This window comes from Pelodiscus sinensis, chromosome 11 (genome assembly GCF_049634645.1).
Source record: "Pelodiscus sinensis isolate JC-2024 chromosome 11, ASM4963464v1, whole genome shotgun sequence".
NCBI lineage: Eukaryota > Metazoa > Chordata > Testudines > Trionychidae > Pelodiscus > Pelodiscus sinensis.
Window position 1 is genome coordinate 31,921,684 of NC_134721.1, and position 22,027 is coordinate 31,943,710.

At 45.0% G+C, this 22,027-nt stretch overlaps 1 protein-coding gene across 15 annotated transcripts in view; it reads left to right on the forward strand.

Annotated features, from left to right (window-relative positions):
* Positions 1-22,027, forward strand: part of WNK2 (WNK lysine deficient protein kinase 2) — a 198,929-nt gene that overhangs the window by 135,770 nt on the left and 41,132 nt on the right. For all 15 annotated transcript variants that reach the window (XM_075938948.1, XM_075938945.1, XM_075938946.1 and 12 more), the window contains 4 exons: positions 4,727-4,778; positions 12,523-12,578; positions 12,657-13,333; positions 18,587-18,801. In XM_075938948.1, coding sequence (XP_075795063.1) covers positions 4,727-4,778; positions 12,523-12,578; positions 12,657-13,333; positions 18,587-18,801 — 1,000 coding nt within the window. The remainder of the gene's footprint in view (positions 1-4,726; positions 4,779-12,522; positions 12,579-12,656; positions 13,334-18,586; positions 18,802-22,027) is intronic.

The following is a 22,027-nucleotide window of genomic DNA, read 5'->3' on the forward strand; positions in this document are numbered from 1 at the left end:
CCTTTAATTCAGTCTTCTGCTTTTTATTTAAATCCTGTTTCTAAAGGAAGCGCTCTGTAAAAGATAAGTCGGGTGGTTTGAGAATGTTAAATATATTCATAATGGTGATAACTGAGCTTACTGCTTTTTGAGCATTTAGCTAAGCCTTGATAGGAGCAAGAGGGTGATGTCTGCCTGGGATCTGTACCTTATTCTCTGTTCTTTGCTCATGCATAGAATGATATGCCTTCACTTACCAATGCTATGGAGATCGATCTCCTGGGGGTCGATTTAGCGGGTCTAATAAGGATGCATTAAATTGACCATTGATGGCACTACTGTCAACTCTGGTACTCCACCAAGTTGCGAGGTGTAAGGGGAGTCGATGGGAGAATTTCTCCTTCAAGTCCCTGCAGTGGGGACATCACAGTAAGTTGAACTAAGATATGTCCACTCCAGCTATGCTATTCACCTAGCTGGAGTTGCTTACCTTAGTTTGACTTTGCCTCCTAGAGTAGACCTGACCCTAGAAATGTAAGGCTGGAAGGGACCACCATAAGTCATTACCTCCAGCCCTGTGACAGGACCAAATAAACCTAGACCATCCCTGACAGGTGTTTGTTCAATTTGCTTTTAAAGCTTCTGAGGAGGGCGATGCCAGGACCTCCCCTAAAAGCCTATTGCAGAGCTTAACTACCTTGTAGTTAACAAGCTTTTCCTAATATCTAACCTAAATCTCCTTGCTGCAGATGAAACCCATTACTCCTTGTCCTACTCTAAGGGGGCATGGCAAACAATTGGTCACCAATCTCCTTATAACATCCCTTCGTGAATTGGAAGACTAGTAGGTCGCCCCTTAATCTTCTTTTCTCAAGACTAACTTGCCCAGTTTTTTCAACCTTTCCTCGGAAGCCAGGTTTTCTAAATCCTTTGTTGTTTTTGTAGATCTCCTCTGAACTCCTTTTGTCCACATCCTTCCTAAATTGGGGTACTCAGCGTTGGACACAGTGCCCCTGGTGGGACCTCACCAGTGGCGAGTAGAGAGGGACCGTTATTTCCCATGTTTTTCACACAATGGGAAATACAAATCCTGGTAATACAAAATCATATCAGCCCTTTTAGAAGCTGCATCATATTGATGACTCATTTTCCATTTGTGGTCCACAATGAGCCCCAGATCCTTTACTACCATCTTGACAGTTCTTCTCTATTTTGTAGTTGTGAATTTGATTTTTTTTTCCTTCTGCAGTGCAGTGCTTTGCGATGGTCTGTATTGAATTTCATCATGTTGAATTCAGAATAAGGACGTTAAATATCGAGTAATTTACTAGTCAAGTGGTTGATGGAATTTCCATCGACTACTCGACTAGTCGATAGGCACTTCCACATTCCCACCTCGCTGGGCTCCCCAGCTGATCTTAGGTTCTGTGCAGCATTTTCCCAGAACCCTGGGTCAGCTGGGGAAACCCCAGTAGGGTTTGAAATGCCATGCTGGAACCGGGGATCAGCTGGGGAGCCCAGCGGGGTGGGAATGTGGAAGTGCCTATTGACTAGTCGATGGAAATTCCATCGACCACTCGACTAGTAAATTATTCGATATTTAACCCTAGGCTCCATGCGGTGCTGGCCCTTTGAAATGCTGCCTCGGCATTTCGAAGCTGCAGCACCGCATGTACGGTTTTCGTGTGGCACTGCCGCTTTGAAGTACCCCAATACCCCTCCCCTCTTTGCTGCCTCTATCTGATTGAAGCAGCAAGGGGAGGGGATCGACTAGTTGACTCAACTATCTGATAAGCATTTGCTTATCGGATAGTGAACTAGTCGACTAGTCCTTAACATCCTTAATTCAGACCAGTACTCCAATTTTTCGAGATCATTTTGCATCTGTTCTTTTAAATGGACTGCCTGCCCTCCAACACTTCTGCCCACTTCTTTTTCAGTGAATGTAGTTACTAGCAATAGGGTTGTAACAGAAACGCCAGATTTATAGGTGAACTGGAACTGAGAAGCTATGTATAACTTAACTAGAATCAGGTGTGTCATTGTGCCCCATAAATATAAATGTGCTTAGTACCATATTCATTATCCTGCTACTAAAACTGATAAATATCTTTCCTTTCCTTTCATTGTGTCCCTGTGACTAATTCTATGATATCTAGCAGACTGCTAACATACTTTGGGTCCTGAACATGGCCTATGGTGCCATCGCTTTAAAAGTGCACAGGCCACAGAACTGGCTTGCCTGCCAGTTCTGTAGTTTTCATTTGAAGTGGTGACATTTGTACAGAGCATCATAACTACCTTCTTAAATTTGTTTTCATTTAAAACCATCTTTAACCATATAGTGGGCATTCACTTTGCTAGTGCTCTGTAGCATAAAGCTTGTCCCAATTTTAGATGTGATCTTGCCTCTTTTAATGAGCTCGGCAGGAGAAGGCCATGTCACCACTTGATTGGCAGACTACTGTGGAAAAGCCCAAAGGCTGCAAGGTGCCCGTGACCTTGTAGGCTATTTAAATCATTAATGCTTCAGTGTCCCAGCAAAGGACCCTGTGCAGGAAAAGGTCCATTTATTCAGATGAGACGCTGAGGCCATGAAACCTGGACCTGTGGGGCACCACTAAGAGGGTCTATTCAGGGCAAATTGCTTAAAACCAGGGTTACTTACAGACCCAGACTGGGGTTCTCCTCTAAGACACCAAACCAGTCACATAGAGCACTTCAACTGCCACCCTAGCCAGCAAGAAGTCTCACAAGAAAAACCCCTTAGACGCCCCAGTGTTCCCTGTGCCACAACCAGCGCCACACTTTACACAGGTGAGAGGTTATAAAAACCAATCTCACCAACTCCAAACAGGTTATCCCAGTCCCGAAGGACCAACCACAGTCCCTGGTCAGTTTACACCTCAGATCTTACACAAAAGAGCATGCTGTGCCAATCCTTTAGAATCTAAAATCTAAAGGTTTATTAATAAAAGAAAGAAAAGATTGAGAGTGACATACATAAAGAGAATACATGGCCAAGCTCTTGATGCCAGCTCTTAGCACAGATGTAACAAACTGCCAGCGTAAAAGTCTCTAGAGTGCATCCTATGTCAGAATGCATCAATATATGCTTCTGGGCCCTCTGTCCTTACCACTTGTGCTTCTGGAGCGGAGGGCAGTAGTGAAGACAAGATGGAGGCACCCTCATGATACTTTTATAATCTTGCCCATGCGGAGGGAAACCCCATTCCTCTTCTGGGGGCTGGTGCTTCCCAAAATGAGCTTGATCACATGACCCACAAACCAGTTTCTGTCCTTCTTAGGCAAGGAGTCCTGTAGTTCCCGGGTGTGCCTTTCTCAGGCCAGGAGCCATTGTGTGTTCCTCAGGTGTCAATTGGCAACCCTTAAAAGTCATTGTCCATACAGCATCAAGCAACCATCCCTCACAGTAGAAAACATTTAAAACACAAATAGAAAGTCCATATTCATAACTTTACACACACAGATTGTATAGACACATGTATAGACAGTCAACATACAATAAGCTTTTATTTGATACCTCACATGGCCCATCTTACACAGAATTTGGTGCAAACACACACCAGTGTGTGCAACAATGATCTGCCTGCTCACATTAAAATCCAATCATGTGACAGGCCCATAGAATATGACTTAAGATTTCTAAAGGGGTTCCACAACTCTTGTTTAATTTTTTTTAAAGGTCCACAAATGAAAAAGGTTGAAACCCACTGCTCTAGGATCATAGTAAATTCCATAGCTCTTTCTCCTAGATCAGAGATGTTTAACCTATTTAAAGCAGCATTCTGGAGTTAGTTATATTCCTCAACCAAAAATAAAGCTCCCCACTTCATATAGTTTCAATTGAATTCACTGTACAACACATTAAAAACATGCCATGCTTCAATCGAGAGTGCTGGTATATTATTAAAGCAGTTTCTCTGTAGAGGGGATTATAAATAACATTGTAATATTGAGAAGTCCCAATTAGATTATGTGCCATGGAATAGAACAGATACATTAACATCTTGGTATTGCAACATATTTTTCATAGAAATTATATATATATATATTAGGATGTAATCTGGTTGCAAAAGCACAAGTCTCACGAGAAGTGTGCACTTGAATAGCTAAACTTGGTGAATATTTTAAAGTGTTCCATATTATCAAGTCTTACTCCTCTTTCACCCTCCCAGGGAAAAAAATGGCTGAAAAAGATGGGAGGCAAATTTTGCTAGGAATGTAAAATAGTTATTCCTATACGACAGCAGTTTTCAGACTGGGCCAAGACTCCATAGTGAGTCTTGATCCTCTTTGAATGGGGTCACCAGGGCTGGCTTAGACTTGCGGAAGCTCATCCACTGCCCAGGGATGAAGCCAAAGCCTGAGAACTTCAGCTCTTGGTGGTGGGGCTCAGTAGGGGCTGCAGCCCTTCAGCTTCAGCTTTGGCCCCTTGTCTGGAGTGGTGGGGTTTGGGCTTTGCCCTCACACACACTGAGGACAGTGGGGGCTTGGATGGGCTTGGGCTTCAGTTTCCCTCCTGAGATCACAAAGTAATTTTTGTGGTCAGAAGGGGGTGGCGGTGCAATGAACTTTGAGAGCCCTTGCTCTGTGAAATAACTGTGCTAAGAGATGCTATAAATCTGAAGCACGTTGCAGAGACAGAGACTGTCTATTGGCTCCCCTGTTTGGGGGGGTGCTACACTGAAATTAACTTCTATATTTTGTTTCCTTTTACTTCAAGTTGGAAAAGTCCGAAACGACCAGCGTCAGTGTCAGCTCGTCAGAGGCAAGAGGTAGGTCAGTGAACAGAAAAGGTAGTTACCTACGACCGCTAGTTGGAAGGGCCAACGTCAATGTGTTTTCTGTCCTGTCCGGTGGCCTCTTTGCTCGCACACCCTTTGTTACCAACTCTATTTGGGAAACTTTCCCAACAGCACCCAGCCCAATGGAGGCCTGACCCTGATTTGGGCAGCTAGGTGCAATCAGAAAACAAATAACAAATCTGACACCACATATTCCCGCTGCTTTTGTCAAAGCTCACAAGAAACCAATGGGGCCGACAGCCTGGCCGGGCCCCTGGGCAAGGCAAAGGTGGGGCAACTCTGAACCCCGGGAAGGGGCGGGGCCTTGGGAAGAAGGGGCAGGACTGGGGCTAGTTTTTCCCAGGAAGCCCTTCATGCTGCCTGGAGGGTACCACGTGGGGCTCCAGTGGTGATTTAAAGGTTCTGGGGCTCCAGCCATCACTATTGCTGCAGTAGCAGCCGCAGCAGCTGGAAGTCCCGGGCCCTTTTAAATGGCCGGGCCCCTGAGGCTGTTGCCTCCTTTAATCTTCTGCTGGTGGGCCTGCAAGAAAAAGACTGTCTCATGGACAGAATTAAACATCTTCTCTCATCCAACAATATCAGAATTTCTTAAAGGCCTCCTGCATAGTTGCTCTTTGGTTAGAGACCTAACTTCCATATGGAGAACTCAACACTGTCCTCCTAAAACTCATGGAACCTCCTTCTGAACCACTGTCGGAACACTCGGTACTAGAGACCAAAAATATTTCTGGGCAAGGAAGGGGGTGGATCCATGCTCCTGGAGGGTGTAGGGCCTGAGATTGAAGGGGCAGGACTTGGACTGTGCCACACCCCTCCCAATCCAACCCTTAGCGCTGCCCAGAGCACGCAGCCTGAGGGTCCAGCTGCTGCCACTGCCTCAGAATTAGCAGCAGGAGCTCCAGGCGCTTTTGAATCACCAGGCCCTGAGGCAGTTGCCCCCTTTTGTCCAACTCTCCACCCCCATTGGCAGGCCTGCTTGGTACACTTACCATCAAGATGGATTTTCTGGTTCCTGTCATTATGGCTCTAAGCCTTTGTAGCTCTTATTCCTATTTCCACAGGAACAAGATGGTGTTGAAACTATACCCCATGTTCTACTCTCAGGTGGTTTCCAAATTCCTCCTGAATCAATGAATTACCTTGCTAGTCTTCTTTCCAAATTTCACTCAATGCCAGGAGAAAGGACACGTCCTGAGCATTTTTCTGTTACTTTAACGAGACTAAGCCCTTGAGGCAGTCACACCGTCTCATTGTGACTATATCCAGTCCGTTGAAATACCAAGCCCTCTCACCAGAGAGAATCTCCAAATGCCTTCAAATGGCTGATGACCCTTTCCATCCAATCATCAGTGTATAAGCAACATCTTCCAGCCTCTGAAATCATTCAGCATGGAACAACCCACTGACTCCCATGAAACATTTCCCCATGACTTGACAGTTGGGTGAGAGGCCAGTTCTTCAATTGACATTTGACTGATACAGCTACAACTCCTTACTCCCTCTGCCCGGGCAATTCTGCTCATCAGTGGCCTATGGAGGAACCCACACTGACCACATGCAAAAAAAAGGACAATTACTTACCCTACAGTAGCCATGGTTCTTTTTCTTCAAGAGATGTTCCTGGGGGTGCTCCACAGTAGGTGTAGGTGCGTTCCAGCATGTCAGAGCAGATTTTTGATAGCAGTGCATTGGGGCTATGCATGCGCAGTGCGCGCGGGCCCTTCCCACCACCTCCCCCCCGGTACCATCCCGCATGTGCGGTCACCCTCCCTTCAGTTCCTTTTTACCACCCCCGGCTTCAGACGGACCTCCACAGTGCTCCTCGTTCCTCAGCTGTTCTGAAGATAATTAGATAGATTAGTTCATTCCAAGTTCTTCTCCCTTGTAGTTGTTAATGTTTAAAAAAGAAATAATCCATGCCGTCCGCCTCAGGCTTCCTTGGACAAGGGATAACATTGCCGTGAGATGGGCTCACCCAGCTTCAAATGCTGTGCAGACTGCAACGATGCTATGCTGGCCTCAGATGGCCATGGCAAGTGTGTTAAGTGCCTCCAGCACTCACACTCCCAACAGGACTGCCCGCACTGTGCCCACAGAGAACTCCGCTTGAAAATGATTTTAACAGAGAAGGGCAAACATCCTTCCTCAGATCCTGGCTCCGGGCAGACCCCCAAAGCCATAGGGGATAAACCTCCGAAGTCCTCAAAGAAATGGGCTACCTCACTACCGCATCACTCGCACTTGCCTAAATGGCCATCGATTGAAAGGTAGTCAGTTAATTCTGACAAGCCGCGCCTCAGCCCCTACGATAGACCGGGTACTTCAGGCACACTGTGCCGCCATCATAAAAGCGCCACAGAGAGCGCCCAAGCAGAGGCGACAGGCTGCACCGTGCCTGCCTCTCAAAGCCTGGTACCGAGCACGACGCCAACTACCACTGTGCCAAGTTCAATGGCGTGCCAAGCGGTTACCATGACACCGCAGCAGCTGACAGGGCAGCTGCACGGTACCATCCTTCCCTCCTTGCTGCCCATATCAACTCCCTACGCTGCGTGCTCTGCTCCTCTGGTGCCACAGGCACTATCATCTTCCATAACAACAAAACTTTCAGCACCTCACGCTCCTACCATTAGCTATGGGGAGCACAGAGACCTAGCGATCACTTCTACCCTAAATTCTCCATTTTTGAGTGATGACAAACAACCTCATTCACCACTATCTAATTACACAGCATCACCCTCCTCTCATCAACTGATGGGGATGACGACTTAGTGGTTTTCTCACCGCGTACAGAGGCATCAGGACTGTCATTTAATTCTGGCCAGCCTGACTTCACCAGAGCAGCCATGGCTCCCTGGGCACCATATCTATGGACACCACCACCAATGCCCTACTCCCCACCCCCATGGCCTCAACAACACAAGAAGAGACCACGCAAAATCAAAAACACGGCAAAAGCTCTCTCTCCCCTAACCCAATAACCTCAAACGGGAAGGGAGGGTGAAATTAAACTGACAAACATCACTCCCTGAATTCGGGTCCAGGGGTATTACTAGACACAAACTCACTGTCCGGTACAGACAAGGCCATCATGCCACCTTCCTCCACAACCACCAAGGACTTCTCCTCTTTTCAGGATCTCTTTCAAAGAGTTGCAACCGATTTAAACGTTTCCATGGAGGAAGTGCAGGACTTTGTGGCAAACATCTGCCTCAATCCCACCTACCTGTAAAAAGGCAAGTATTATGTTCCACCTAAGGGTTCAGAATTTCTGTTCCCTCACTCACTACCAAACTCACTGGTAGTGCATGCGGCTCAGCAGAGGAATAAGCAACAAAACCATTCCACGCCATCCGACAAGGACAATAAGAGACTTGACTCACTCAGGAAGAAAGTGTATGCATCAGCTACGCTACAAATGAGAGTAGCTAACTATACCATACTTCTCAGCAAGTACGATTTCAATAATTATGCAGAGTTCAGCACCTTTATTGATGATATACCAGACAATAAGAAGGTACAATTCAGAGTGATTGTCTCAAAGGGCCAGGCAATATTACATACAGCCCTTCAGGCTGCCTTGGACGCAGCTGATACGGCTACAAGAACAACAGTCACTGCAATTGTCATGCAATGATCCTTATGGTTCAATTCATCTGCCTTCCCTTGAGAAATCCAACCATCAGTAGAAGACCTGCCATTTGAGGGAGAGCAGCTCTTCTCATCAAAAACCAGTGAGGTCTTCCACTCAGTGAAAAACTCCAGGGAGACTTGCTCCCTGGGAATCCAGACACCTATAATAAGGAGAAGACAGTACAGATATCAGCCATACCAAAGGCCAAGATAACCACAACCTACATACCACTACCAAAGGCAAGACCACCCACCATACCAGCAATGTGGCTGTAGTAGACAATAACGTCATCAACCCAAACTAATATGTCCAACCACCCATCCCAACCAAATAAGCAAATTTGAGCCATTTGTCAAGAGACTGAAAACCATACTACCTCCTCCAGAGTTCCCAAATACAACCAAACCCTTCAATTATCGCTTGCTGCCATTTCTTAACAAATGGCACACCATCACATCTGACAAGTGGGTGATACAGACAATCTCTTTTGGATACACTATCCCTTTCCTCTCTCTCCACCTACCCCATCCCTCTTCATGGACCCCTCTCATGAGATCATACTTCAGCAAGAGGTGGATCACTTGCTACAGCTAGGAGCCATAGAACCAGTCCTGCCAGAGTTTCACAGGGTTTGCTTTACACATTGGGCAGCCTCCCACAATATATCACCGCAGTATGCCCCACTCCCTGCAATCTTAGATTACCTACTGCATCTCAAGCATTCACAACTTTCCCTGAGCTCAATCAGAGTCCATCTGGCAGCAATAACAACCTTCCACATGCTAGTTGACGACACCACAGTGTTTGCATATCCAGTAACTAAGCGCTTCCTAAAAGGCCTACAGGCCCTATACCCTGACATTAACGTTCCTTGGGAACCATGGAATCTACACCTGGTACTGGCAATACTCACGAAACCTCCATTTGAACCAATGGCCATGTGCTCTCTACTCCACCTAATCCTAAAAACAGCATTCCTAGTTGCAATAACTTCAGCACATAGAGTGGGTGCGATGGCCGCCCTAATGACTGACCCACTGTTTACCATCTTTTTTAAGGATAAAGTCTCGCTGCATCCACACCCTAAGTTCTTACCAAAGGTGCGCTCCCCCTTTCATTTAAACCAAACTATACACTTACCTGTATTCTTCCCAAAGCCTCACGCCAACACCTTCGAGGCACAGATGCATACCCTTGATGTTAGAAGGGCGCTCTCCTTCTATATCCACAGAACAAACTCCTTGAGATTATCTCCACGATTCTTCATTTCCATTGCTGATCGCAACAAGGGAAGCCAGATATCATCACACACAGATTATCTCATTGGACCTCCAACTGCATTGCTCTATGCTACTCGCCCAACCATTTACCACCACCTATATCAATATGGGCACATTCAACTAGAGCGGTCACCACCTCAGTCGCTTACCTCAGGAAGGTTCCCATCGATAACATATGTGCTGTTGCCACATGGGCATCAGAACATACCTTCGCGAAGCACTATGCACTTTCCTCTGGACCTCTCCACTATACAAGAAAAGCAAGAGCCATACTGCAAACAGCTTACCTACCTGATCCGAAGTCCCTGCCTCCTTAACACAAATTGCTTTTCAGTCACCTACTGTGGAGCACCCCCAGGGACATCTCTTGAAGAAGAAGGAGAAGAGGAGGTTACTCACCTTCCTATAACTGACATACTTTGAGATGAGCGTCCCTGGGGGTGCTCCACTAACCTCCCTTCCTCCCCTCTACTTTGGGGGGGAAAAGAAGCTGTTCTCCTACGCCGGGTTCCAGATAGAGAAGGAACTGAAGGGAGGGTGGCTGTGCATGCACAGTGGTACTGGGGACCATATGCACTGCACAGCCCCAAAGCCCTGCTATCAAAAATCTGCTCTGAGGCACTGGGATGCACCTGCACCTGCACCTACACCTACTGTGGAGCACCCCTAGGGAAGCTTATATCAAAGAACGTCAATTACAGGAAGGTGAGTAACCTCCTCCTCTTGGAGACGTCATCAGTGTGGATCTGTGAATCCCACAGTGTGTTCTTCATCGCAGGCCTTGAATTGTGAGGGAGCTGAGGAAGGGTTGGGGCTGCTCCACCATCTAGGTCCTCACTCAAGGAGACACAAGACACATGCATGGCCCTGATGCACTGCATTTAAAAAAATGTGCGAGAGGCGTGTGTGCACCTGCAGTGGATTTACCCTGATGACTGCATCTCAAAGAACCCCATCACAATAGAGAATTCCTTCCTAACTTAAATACTAAGGAGGCCTGATGCTGTTTGTAGAATGCTGTAAATCATCAGAAATTTCAGTTGCACCAGTCTGAAACCAGGAAGAGAAGAGAATTTTGTCCTAAGTTTACCTGGGGATGTAAAAGAGTAGTCAAATGTCGACTACCCAATAAGCCTAGGCTGATCGGCTATCGAGTCGACTACTCGCATTCTCCCCCCCCCCCACTGCCTCTATATCAGAGGTGCAATAGGGAACCCAGCGCAAGTGGGGACTGAAGAGGCAGCAAGGGGTTGGAGAGAGTAGGAGTTGGCTTAAAAGCTGGTTCCCCCCAACACAGTTTCCACAGTGGGGGGGGGGGCAGGGGCGTACAGGAGAGGCAAAGGCGCAGCAGCTTCATTTCTTGCTACATTCAAAGGCAGAGGTGCAGCAATTGGGACCTGGCACGAGCGGAGAGTGCTTTAGTCCCCGTTCATGCTGGGTTCCCTGCTGTGCCTCTGCCTTTGAAATGTAGTAAGAGCCGCAAGTGACTCTTACTACATTTCAAAGGCAGAGCCACAGCGGGGATAGCGAGTGCCCCCTCTCCCTTCCTATCAACTAATCAAGTAGTTGAAATTCCATCAACTATTCGACTAGCTGGCTAATCAAAATGTAACTTCCCTAGGTTTACCTTATATTTACTCTGCATTCTGGAAAGATTTCCATTCAGTGGTTTAAATTTGAAAAAGCATACTGGCCCCAAGGTTAAATTCTATCTTGTACATCACCAGGAAAACATTTTGCTTCTCGGGTACCACTTTTGTGGTCCAAATTGCCATTATTTGAGTTTGTTGTTACCCCCTTCAGCAATATGTTGTTTAAAATGGATCCAGGTGAAAGATATGAAAAAAGACTCTCTAGTTATGGTGGAGTCCTGCTTGTCTTATGTACACTGCTCAATGACATTTATTTCTCTATTGTGTGCAGGGCCAGATTAACTCTTCTGGGGGTCCAGGGCTATTAGATATTGTTGGGTCTCCTAGGCTCAGCAGTGGGGCCAAAAATGAGGAGGGGGATGCAAGTTGAGGCAAGAAGATGAATGCAAGAGAGGGTAGGGCTGGAGATGAGACTTTTGGGATGCTAGATGGGGCTCCAGGCTAGAACTAAGGAGTTTGAAGTGTGGGAGGGGGCTCAGGTCAGGAGGTTTGGTGGGGGTACAGGATTTGGGCAGAAGTTAGGGTACAGGAGAGAGGACTCTGAATTGGGGTGCAGGGTTTGGGAGGAAGTTAGGGATTTAGGATGTGGCAGGGGATTGGGGTACAGGGTCTGTGAGGGAGTTAAGGTGCAGGACGGGGCTCAAGGATGGTGGTTGGGCTTTAGGGTTCTTACCCGGGGCAGCTCTTGTTTGGGAAGGAGTAGGGGGACAAGTGACTTCACACTGCCCTGTGCTTGTCTGCAGGCACCACCCCGTGGCTCCCTTTGGCTCCAATTCCTGGATACTTCAAAAATACATTTGTAATTTGAGCTCTTCACACGATGCACAATTAAATCTCCCTCTGATATTCGTCTTCAGAACTTTATCAGGCTCATCTTTCTCTGGTCTGCCCAAATTATTGCACTGAACCCGAGTTAAGGGATATGTTAATAGTACCTGCATAATGGATTTTAAAATATTTAAATAAATCTTGCATTTGATATCCTAATTTTAGTCTAAATTATGTAGATTTGCTTTTGAATCCCATGTTGTTCCAATGCAAATTTATAGATATTGGCTCTAGTGTTGCTTTTCCCTTTTTTAGGCTAAAACATTTCCATCCAGACATGTATTCCATTAATTTTTTTTATTTTCCAATTTATGAAATAGGTTCAGCTGCAAACATTTCTTCAACTTCTGCTGTTACAACAAAAGGTCTTTTTCAGGTAATGTGAAACTATAAACAGTTTTATGCCTGTCAGCTTCACTTACACTTTAAATTAATCTTCCTTATCTTTTGTCAGGTTGCTCCTGCAACATCAACCATTGCTAAGCAAATGGAAACTTCTAAAAGGACTGAGGAGGCAAAGATCAAAATTTCATCTGCACCTAAAGAGAACTTAATACAAACTTCTACAACAGATAGGGAGATAAATGACCTTCAAAGGAACAACTTTGTAGATACTAGTTCCTATGGAAAACAGCCTGAAGTGCAGGATAATAGTACACCAGCCAAAACTATTGGCAGGTTTTCAGTGATCAGTACCCATGATGAATTAACTTTAACATCTCCACATTGCATAAGGTACTCTGCACCACCCGATGTATATTTGGATGAGCTTCCCTCAAGCCCGGACCTGAAGACATCGGTACGGCGAGTGCAAACAACATCTTTTCTTGATGCCCTTTCTGACCATGGTTCCAGTGACTCTGGTGACGAGTCTCTCCGAAGGAAGTGTGTGGCTGTTCAGCCATCCCCGCAGAGCAGCAGTGCAGACATCGCAAAAAAGGCCACTTATCTTCTGCAAAGATCAGGAAAGACTAGTTCCCCAGGCCCTGACTCACCTAATGGTCAGGGAACAAAAATTCCCACTATCAATATAACATCCTTCCACTCGCAGTCGTCCTACATGAGCAGTGATAATGACTCAGAATTTGAAGATGCAGATATGAAGAAAGAACTGCAGAACCTGAGAGAGAAGTATGTTAAAACAATCTGGATATTTGACATATGTTTAGAATACCCGGAAAGTATCTCCATACAGAGTAAACGAAGAGTGTAGCACCAATGAGTAAACTCATTCAAAGAAAACACCATTCTTTCCTGCAAAATCCATACTGACCCCAAGCCATAATGGTGGCAGTTACAAAATCCAAACTTTTCATTCATATTTCTTTTCACACACCTTTGCATTTCTTAGGCCTGGCCTGCACTTCCAGAGTAGACTGGCCTTGCTGCACATCTCAGGGCTATGGAAATTTTTGTGCCCTGAGTAATGTAGTTAGATTAACATAAGCCCGGTAGAGACATGGCTAGGTTGACTGAAGAATTCTGTTGACCTAGTGATTGCCTCTCAGAGAGGTGAGTTAACTACATTGATGGAAAAATCCCTTCTGTTGATATAGGACAGGAGTGTGCAATAATTTTTAATGGGGGGGCCACTCCAAAATTTTGGTGAGTGTTCAAGTGTTCTGCGAAGGGGGGGGTGTTTGGGACAGCAGGTAGGGTGTACAAGGGAGCTTGGGCTAGAGGACTAGGGTCTGAGAGGGAATTTAGGTGAAGGAGGGGGTTATAATCTGTGGCAGGGGCTTGGGGTGCAGGATCCAAGAGGGGTTATGAGTGCAGCAGAGGATTTGGGCCTGAGGGAGAGGTGTTGGAGGGGGTGTAGAGTCTGGGAGGGAATTGTGACCTGGAAAAAGGGGGGGAAAGGGGTGGAGAGGATTTGGGTGGTGACGTGGGGCAGGGGAATGGGGTGCAGGGTCAGGGAGGGGTATGGGTGAAGGAAAGGCCTGGGGAAGAGTGCAAGAGGGGTTGCAGGGTCTGGGACTGGGGCGCCATTTCAGATTGGGGGGCGGTGACCTGTGCATGCCGTGATGCGGGGGAAAGAGTGAGAGCATTGGAGGAAGACTAAAGACAGCAGCTTCAAGCCAAGCACCAAATCGGGGGAACCAGTTCCTTCCACCCTCTCCCCCCTGCCATACACACACATCATCATCATCATCTGTATCCCAGGGCTACGAAGGCACTGGAAAACTGCTTTTTTGGCAGATAATTTAGCAGATAGACACAGTGCTTCTGTCAGCTAACTCCTATATAGAATAAATAAAATTAAATAAATATTAGATCCACTCAGCTCTAACACTAACATATTCTGACGTCTTGTGACAAGTCACTTAAGGGACATTAGTTAGCATTAAAATTTTAATTTATATTCTTACTTTGTTACTAATTCTGGGGGGAGAGAGAGATCCTGTCAGGACTCCTGAACTCTCTTTCAGCTCTGGAAAAAGAGTGGGGTTTAGTGGGTTATATCAAAGGGGTAAATATATTTCAGCTCTATATAAGAAAATCAGAACGGCCATCTTGGGTCAGACCAAAGGTCCTTCTAGCCCTGTATCCTGTCTTCCAACAGTGGCCAATGCCACATGCTTCAGAAGGAATAAAGAGAAGAGGTGGTAATCATGATCCATCCCCTGTCGCCCATTCCTAGCTTCTGGGACACCAGAACGGATGCTAGGGACACCATCCCTGCCCATTGTGGCTAGTAGCCATTGATGGACCTATCCCCCTTGAACTTACTATGCTCTTATTGGAACTCTGTTACAGTTTGGGCATTTCCACCATCTCCTGGCAAAAAGTTTCACCAGTTGATTGTGAAAAAATAATTTATTTTGTTTGTTTTAAATCTGCTGCCTATAAATTTAATTGGGTCAGTTTCTTGTGTTATGTTAGTGAAGGAATAAATAACGTTTCCTTATTCTATTTTTCCACAGCATTCATGGTTTTCTAGACCTGTAACATAGCTCCTAGCCCTTTAGTTATTTCTTTTCCAAGGTGAAAAGTTCCAGTCTTGTTGTACCTTTTCCAAATCCAATACATCTTTTTAGATGGGGTGACCAATATTCAAGATATGGACATAAAATGACTTTATATATGGGCAGTATGGTATTTTATCTTATCTGTTCCTTTCCAAAGGATTCCCAGTATTCTGTTCGCTTTTTGGTTTTTAGACTGCCACTGCACATTGAGCAGATGCTTTCAGGGAACTATCCACAAGGATTCCAAGATCTCTTTCTTGCATGGTAACAGCTATTTTAGACCCTGTCATTTTTCTATCTATAGTTAAGATTATATTTTCCCATGTGCATTACTTTGCTCTTGTCAACACTGAATTCCATCTGCCCTTGAGTTGCCCAGTCACTCAGTTTTGTGTGATCCCTTTGTAATTCTTTGCAGTCCGCTTTGGATTAGTCATTGTTTACCCCTTTTTCAAGAACATTTATGAGAAGTTTTATCAGCAGTGATCCAAATGCAAATCCCTGCAGCACAACAGTCATTCCTACACTTCCCCCCCTATTTTTAAGTGGAGTACTGGGCAATGTTTTCATGATGATCTGATGATCCTTTAATTGCCTGAATGCCCAACCTTTTGTTATTCTTAATCACCCTGCCCTCCCTCTTTTTATAACAAACTCCCTGCCCCAAAGGCAAAGCTGGAAGCAGCCCAGACTATTTACATTTAAGAAGTGCCTCTGCAGTCAGGGCATGCATCTTTAAGCAGACCTCAAGAATGAAATCCAGGGGTTCAGATTTGAACCCCCCATAAACGGCACTCCTGGTCTGGGAGGGAGTTGGGACCTGGAGAAGGTGGGGAGAATACAGAGGGTTTGGGGTGGCCCAGGGCAGGTAGTTGGTGGAAGAGAGGGAGTGGGGTGCCAGAGGCAGGCTCTGGCTGGGAGGCGCTTACCTAGGGCGCCCAGCCAGCAGCTCTGCAGACTCCCTGCCTGTGGGCTGCTCCACCTGGCTCTGTTCCAGCACAAGGGAGGGAGGAGGCTTCATTCACTGCCCCTGCCTTCAGCAAAATTTCTCAGTTCCTAGGCCGGAAGCAGGCCAATAGGAGGTTGGGGATTTAGCTAGGAGGTGGGGACAGCATGTGAAGCTTTCTCCTCCTTGCCCAGCTTGCTGAGCAATTAGCAGCCTGCTGTTTAAAGCAGCTGCCCCTGCCATGTTGTAAGGGTGTTGGCAAAGCAGCCACAGGCCACATCTGGTGGGTAGGTGGGCCGGATGTGGTCCACTTGCTGCCTCTTGCCCACCCTGATTAGGTAATGTCTACACTGTAGCATCAGAGCTTCAGCACACAGACATAGCCTTAACTCCACATAGAAATAGAAATACTAGACTGTCTCAAAAGCCTATATGTGTGTGTTGTGAGGCACAGAACCAATTCACTGAGAGAGCCAGCCCCAAGTTCCTAACCAAAAATATTCAGTTAACTTTACAACAGAAAATGTCCCTATGGTACTTCCGCACCCAGGACAATGAGGCCCTGGTCCGAGAGCACTCTGAATGTTACTTCCAGTGTAAACCAAAGATAATCAGAAATAGTCTTGTCACTTAGCTGGACCTTATGAGATTTTCCCCATCCCAAAAGCAGATTCCTTGTTGCTAAAGCCCATTTACTATTTTTTTATAATAATTATAATTTGTGATTTAATTGGGAGAAATAGTCACATAGGAGGGGGCAATGTTTTGAACTGGAGAGTTTGGATCTGGATTCAATTTTATCTAAAGTTTGGCGATGTCTGTAACCAGGGTTCCATCTAGGTCACTCCCTAAGCAAAACTTTTTTGGGGGGTGGGGGGAGAAGGTCAGGTAAGAATAAGAATCACCAGTAATGGGATTCTCTTTTTTTTTTTTTTTTTTTTTTTAGTTTTTCTTAATTATTTTTGCTCATTGTCTTTTCTATTTAGCTTTGAATGTCACCTGCAAAATAGGCCTGGGAGGAATGCTTTTGTATCCTTTTTTGCTGTTTTATGAAATATTTAAGACCTGAATTTTTTAACCAAAAGCTTTTTAAATAAAATATATGAACAAAACAACCAAATTTTAAACAAGTGTAACCAGCAAAAAAAGAATTCCTGCAATCATATACTAAGACTTCAGTCTCTTGTGGTGTCATGAGCCTACCAGATATACAGTAGTCTGTGCTGTGCAAAATGTGTGCCATTTCCCTCTCAGTGTAAGTGTTCTCCTTCAAAAGTAAATATAGTAACCCTGAAAGGTGCTGGATTGCAAACCCCAAAGAATGAATTCTCCTAGTATGGGATAGGTAGCAGTAGTGTAGCTCTTTTCCCTACATGCTAGTTCAGGCTTATTTTGATTGTACCTTTGCCTTTTTGGACTCCCATTTTTATAGAGATGCCTGCACAGTTGAAACTAGATGAAGACATCTAGCTCATCTGAACAGTCAAATGCTAAACTGCCCAACTACTGACTTGGATTGTGCCTGAAATGATATGGTCAAATTACTAGTCCCTAGACCTGCCCATTTATTCATGTTTCTTCTTCTCAAAGCCTGTGATGGGAGGAAAATGGAAGCACTGGTTCTGAATCTTACTATAATGCTAGAATTTAACAGGGGATGTAAGGGTATTATAGAAAACAATTCAGTGTGTGTTCAGAGACAATTTAGATACAATCCATCTTGCATTTTAAGAAATAGTTCTATATTCTAGTTAATGTCATTGGGTTGTTTTAAACACTCACTTTTGCTTTTATTCATGCAGCACTTTTTCCTGGTAACTTAACTGTACTTTTAGAGGCAACTTTTTTTGTCACTGGTTTGAAGGGACAGAAGTTCTAGAAACCATTTAGGTTAAATTCAGCTCTTGTGTCCAAACCAATCACATTCACTTTTGGGGAATTCTGAAAATCCTCTTTTTACACGAGTCTATATAACCTACTTCTTAAATAAATGTACAACAGAGCTTTGGAACTCATGTTCTTCATGTTTGTGCATCTAAGATCAGATGTCTTTTCTATGTAGAACGTTTACACATTAGGGATGTGAAAACTTAACCAGTTAACAGGTAAGTATCACCCTTAACTGGTGATGCTTACTGGCTCTGGTTAACCAGTGGGTGCTGAAGCAGCTCCCCACATGCTGTGTATGGGCAGGGGGCTGTTCCAGCTCCGCAGGGCCTGGTCAGATAGGAGCTGCTCTGGCCAGGCTGCAGCAGGGAGGCTGTTCCAGCCTGGCCATGACGGCCCATTGGCTACTCCTTTAACCTGTTAACCAATGAAATGGGATTTGTACATCCCTATTACACATGTACACACTCTTGTATGAAGAACAGCTTGCTGTGTAATGTGAGATTTGTTGGTAACTGTAAGTGCCATATGAGTCTGGCATTTTCTCAGATAATTGCTAACATGATTTTTTTTTTTATTTAGGCACATGAAAGAAATTGCTGAACTGCAGAGTCAACAGAAGAATGAAATAGAGGCTTTGTACATCCGTCTGGGCAAACCACTGCCTCCCAACGTGGGTTTTCTTCACTCTGCCCCACCAAGTGGCCGACGGCGGAGAACCAGCAAAAATAAATTAAAAACTGGGAAACTATTGAATCCTCTGGTTCACCAGCTCAAAACGGGACCTTCTAACACAAGTAGGTCCCACTGATTTTAATAAAAAATTAAATATAAAGTATCAGAGGGGTAGCCGTGTTAGTCTGAATCTGCAAAAGCGGCGAGGAGTCCTGTGGCACCCTATAGACTAACTGAAGTGTTGGAGCATAAGCTTTCGTGGGCAAAGACCGACTTCGTCAGATTCATGTAAATATAAAGAGTGCCCTTATTTTTTATTTTCTGCCCCTGACTTTCTAGGTAGGTATACAGAATTCAAGTGAAGACAGTGAAAGGTTAAATAATAATTTTATTACTGTAACTGAAACTTTCATACTGTAGACGACTTTTAAGAGATCTTTCCATGATCTCCTCCTATTGAAGCTGCCCAGTACTGATGTCATGGCTTCCCAGCATTAGTTGTAGTATGTAGTTACATGAAAAGATAATATTCCGCCAACAATAAGATAAGATGAAAACAAAATAACTATAATGGGTGATACTCTCAGAAGGATTCCAAAAAAAGCATTGTACATTTATATGGATAAAAATCCCACCCAGCATTAAAGTTGGAAAGGTTGAAAACAAACAAAAAAAATATGCAAGAGGTTTAGAGGGGATACCAGCCCTCATGCTTCTGGGCATAAGCTAACCTCTGACTAAGGTTTGGGAAAAAATGGGTTTCCCTATTCATCAGCTGTTCCATACCACCTAGTGGAGATTTCATGTTTGGAAGCAGTTAGTATTCTGTGTGTAGGTATCAAGCACACTGTCAGTGCTTGACAAATAAAATGTCACAATTTAGTTTAGTTTAGAATAGAATTTCCATCCATTTAAGCTTTCCCATCTTTCTCCCTAAGGTAATTTATTCATGTTTGTATTCACTGAAGATACTGTTATTCTGCATTAAGTGTATGGCATCTCGTGATCTTTCTTTTCTAAAAGATGCTCTATAAGATTGGATTGGACTTGCCAAAGAACAATGTAAAGCAGTGATTGATGCCTTCTACTTCAGAAAGGCATTGAGAGGTTTTCCAATACTTGCTAATATGAATGTGAAATCTGTGGTCAGGACTGCAAGACCAACAGTAGTAGGTGTTTGACATTATCTGTTTGGAAAAGTAATGAAATAGTAACTGAGTAAGGAAGCTTAGATAGTCATTACCCAATTCTGCTACAGCAAGTGAGTAATTCCTGCTGAATTTAGCTAATGTGAAGTCCGTGACGGCAGACTAGTTCTACCTCTCTTGGGGATTACTTCAGATTCTATGTCTTCTTTCCATTGACTGCAGTTCTGTACCAGTGTGAATCACATTGTCAGTTTTAATTACTCTGGAGGTTTTTTGTAAAAGGAAAAAAGAAAAGATAGCAGAAACAAGGACATTTGGAGTTAAGACTGACATGCCATGATCCACTTTGTGTCAGTCAGTGTCTCTGGCAAATTCCTCTTTTGTTTTAAACCTTCCCATTCTAGCAACTTTTTGCTTATTTCTGCTGGATGCCTTACCTCCGCCACTCTTCTGATACGGAGTTCCCTGTGATGATATCTAACCCTCGTGTCCATCTGTTTTTAGCGTGTGGGCAGCGGCTGGGTGCGTTCTACCCTTTCCTTCCCTTCTGTGCCAACAACACCCCTCTCTATCTTAGACCACTCTGACCTCTCTCTTTGACTTGGCTCACATCAGCATAACACCTCACTCTCTCCCTGAATGTTTCAGAAAGTCAGAGCTTGTTCCTGACTAGAATTCTGACTCCACTGTTGCTCATCTTTAAGTTGTTTGTCTTTTTCCCTCATGCATCTTCTTTATCTGTGGACATTTTCCCTTTCCCTGCTAACCTGTAGGTCCCGTCTTTCAACAAATCTTTTATTCCTGCCTTAATCTCTCTCTCTCTCTCTCTCTCTCTCATGACTATTGAAATTGCTTTAGCTTTGGCCTTCTTAAATCCTTTTGCAGCTTCAGGAGGTCTCTACCGTTATTACTGACATACTCTCATTGTATCTCTTCCCAGCCTCAGGCACTTCTGCTAGTTTCCATTCCATCTCCCAAGTGAATTTAAAAGTCCTTCTACTTTTAAACCTGGTATTTTACCCAGTTCTGACTTTCTGTCCATCTCCCTTTGCTTCACACTCACGCATTCTCCAGTTTTGTCCACTCCCTTTCACATGAGTATAGGGTCTCTCAAATCCTGCTCCATTTTTTTTCTGTCGTCTTCCATCTTCTATCAAGGCCATTTTGCAAATCTGACCTTTTAAAACAATCCTTTTCTTGAGTTCACATCTTGGTCTCTGAAAAGTGCACTAAGGACATTGCATCAAAATTACGTATATTGAATGGGATGGCTTTTCATCTTGCAGATTCTGGGCATGTAGGGGGGACATGTAAATTCTTTTCAGATGCAGTTTTACCCATGAAAGTGCATATGTTTCTACTAGTTCTTTGGAATGTTTCATTGCTGCTGCTCTCAGTAGCAAAAAGAATGGTTACTTACCTGTAACTGTTGTTCTTCGAGATGTGTTGCTCATGGCCATTCGAATTAAGCGTGTGCACCGTCTCTTCCGGAGCGTTTTCCCTAGCGGTACCCATAGCGCTGGCAGGGCGCCCCCTGGAGTGGCGCCGCCATGGTGGGGCATAAGTACCCCTGCCGGCGCTGCCCCACCTCAGTTCCTTCTTGCCAGACACTCCGATGAAGGTGAGGTACGGTGGGAGTCGAATGGACATGAGCAACACATCTCGAAGAACAACAGTTACAGGTAAGTTACTGTTCTTTTCTTCTTCGAGTGGTTGCTCATGTGCATTCGAATTAGGTGACTTCCAAGCTAACCCCACTTCAAGGAGGAGGGGTCGGAGCAGTCAGAAGTCCACAAAAAATTTGAACAACCCAAACAAATTTATTCAACCAAGCAAACACAGAAAAAATTGTATAAAGTGCAATGTGACACTGATAAACCAAACATATTTACAATACAGAGCCGAGGACTGCAGAGCCCACCCCTGCGTCCTCCCTGACCTGTTGCGCTAGCACATAGTGCGCCGTAAAGGTATGGAGTGACGACCTTGTGGCCGCCCTGCAAATTTCAGTGATTGGAACCTGTGCCCCAAAAGCTACAGAGGACTCCTGTGCCCTGGTGGAGTGTGCTGTAACCCGGGGCGGGACCTTCCTGGCCAGGGCGTAACACTCCCTGATGCACCCTGCGACCCAGTTGGACAACCCCTGGGTTGAAATGGGGAGCCCTTTCACCCTATCCACAACAGCAATAAACAGCTGCTG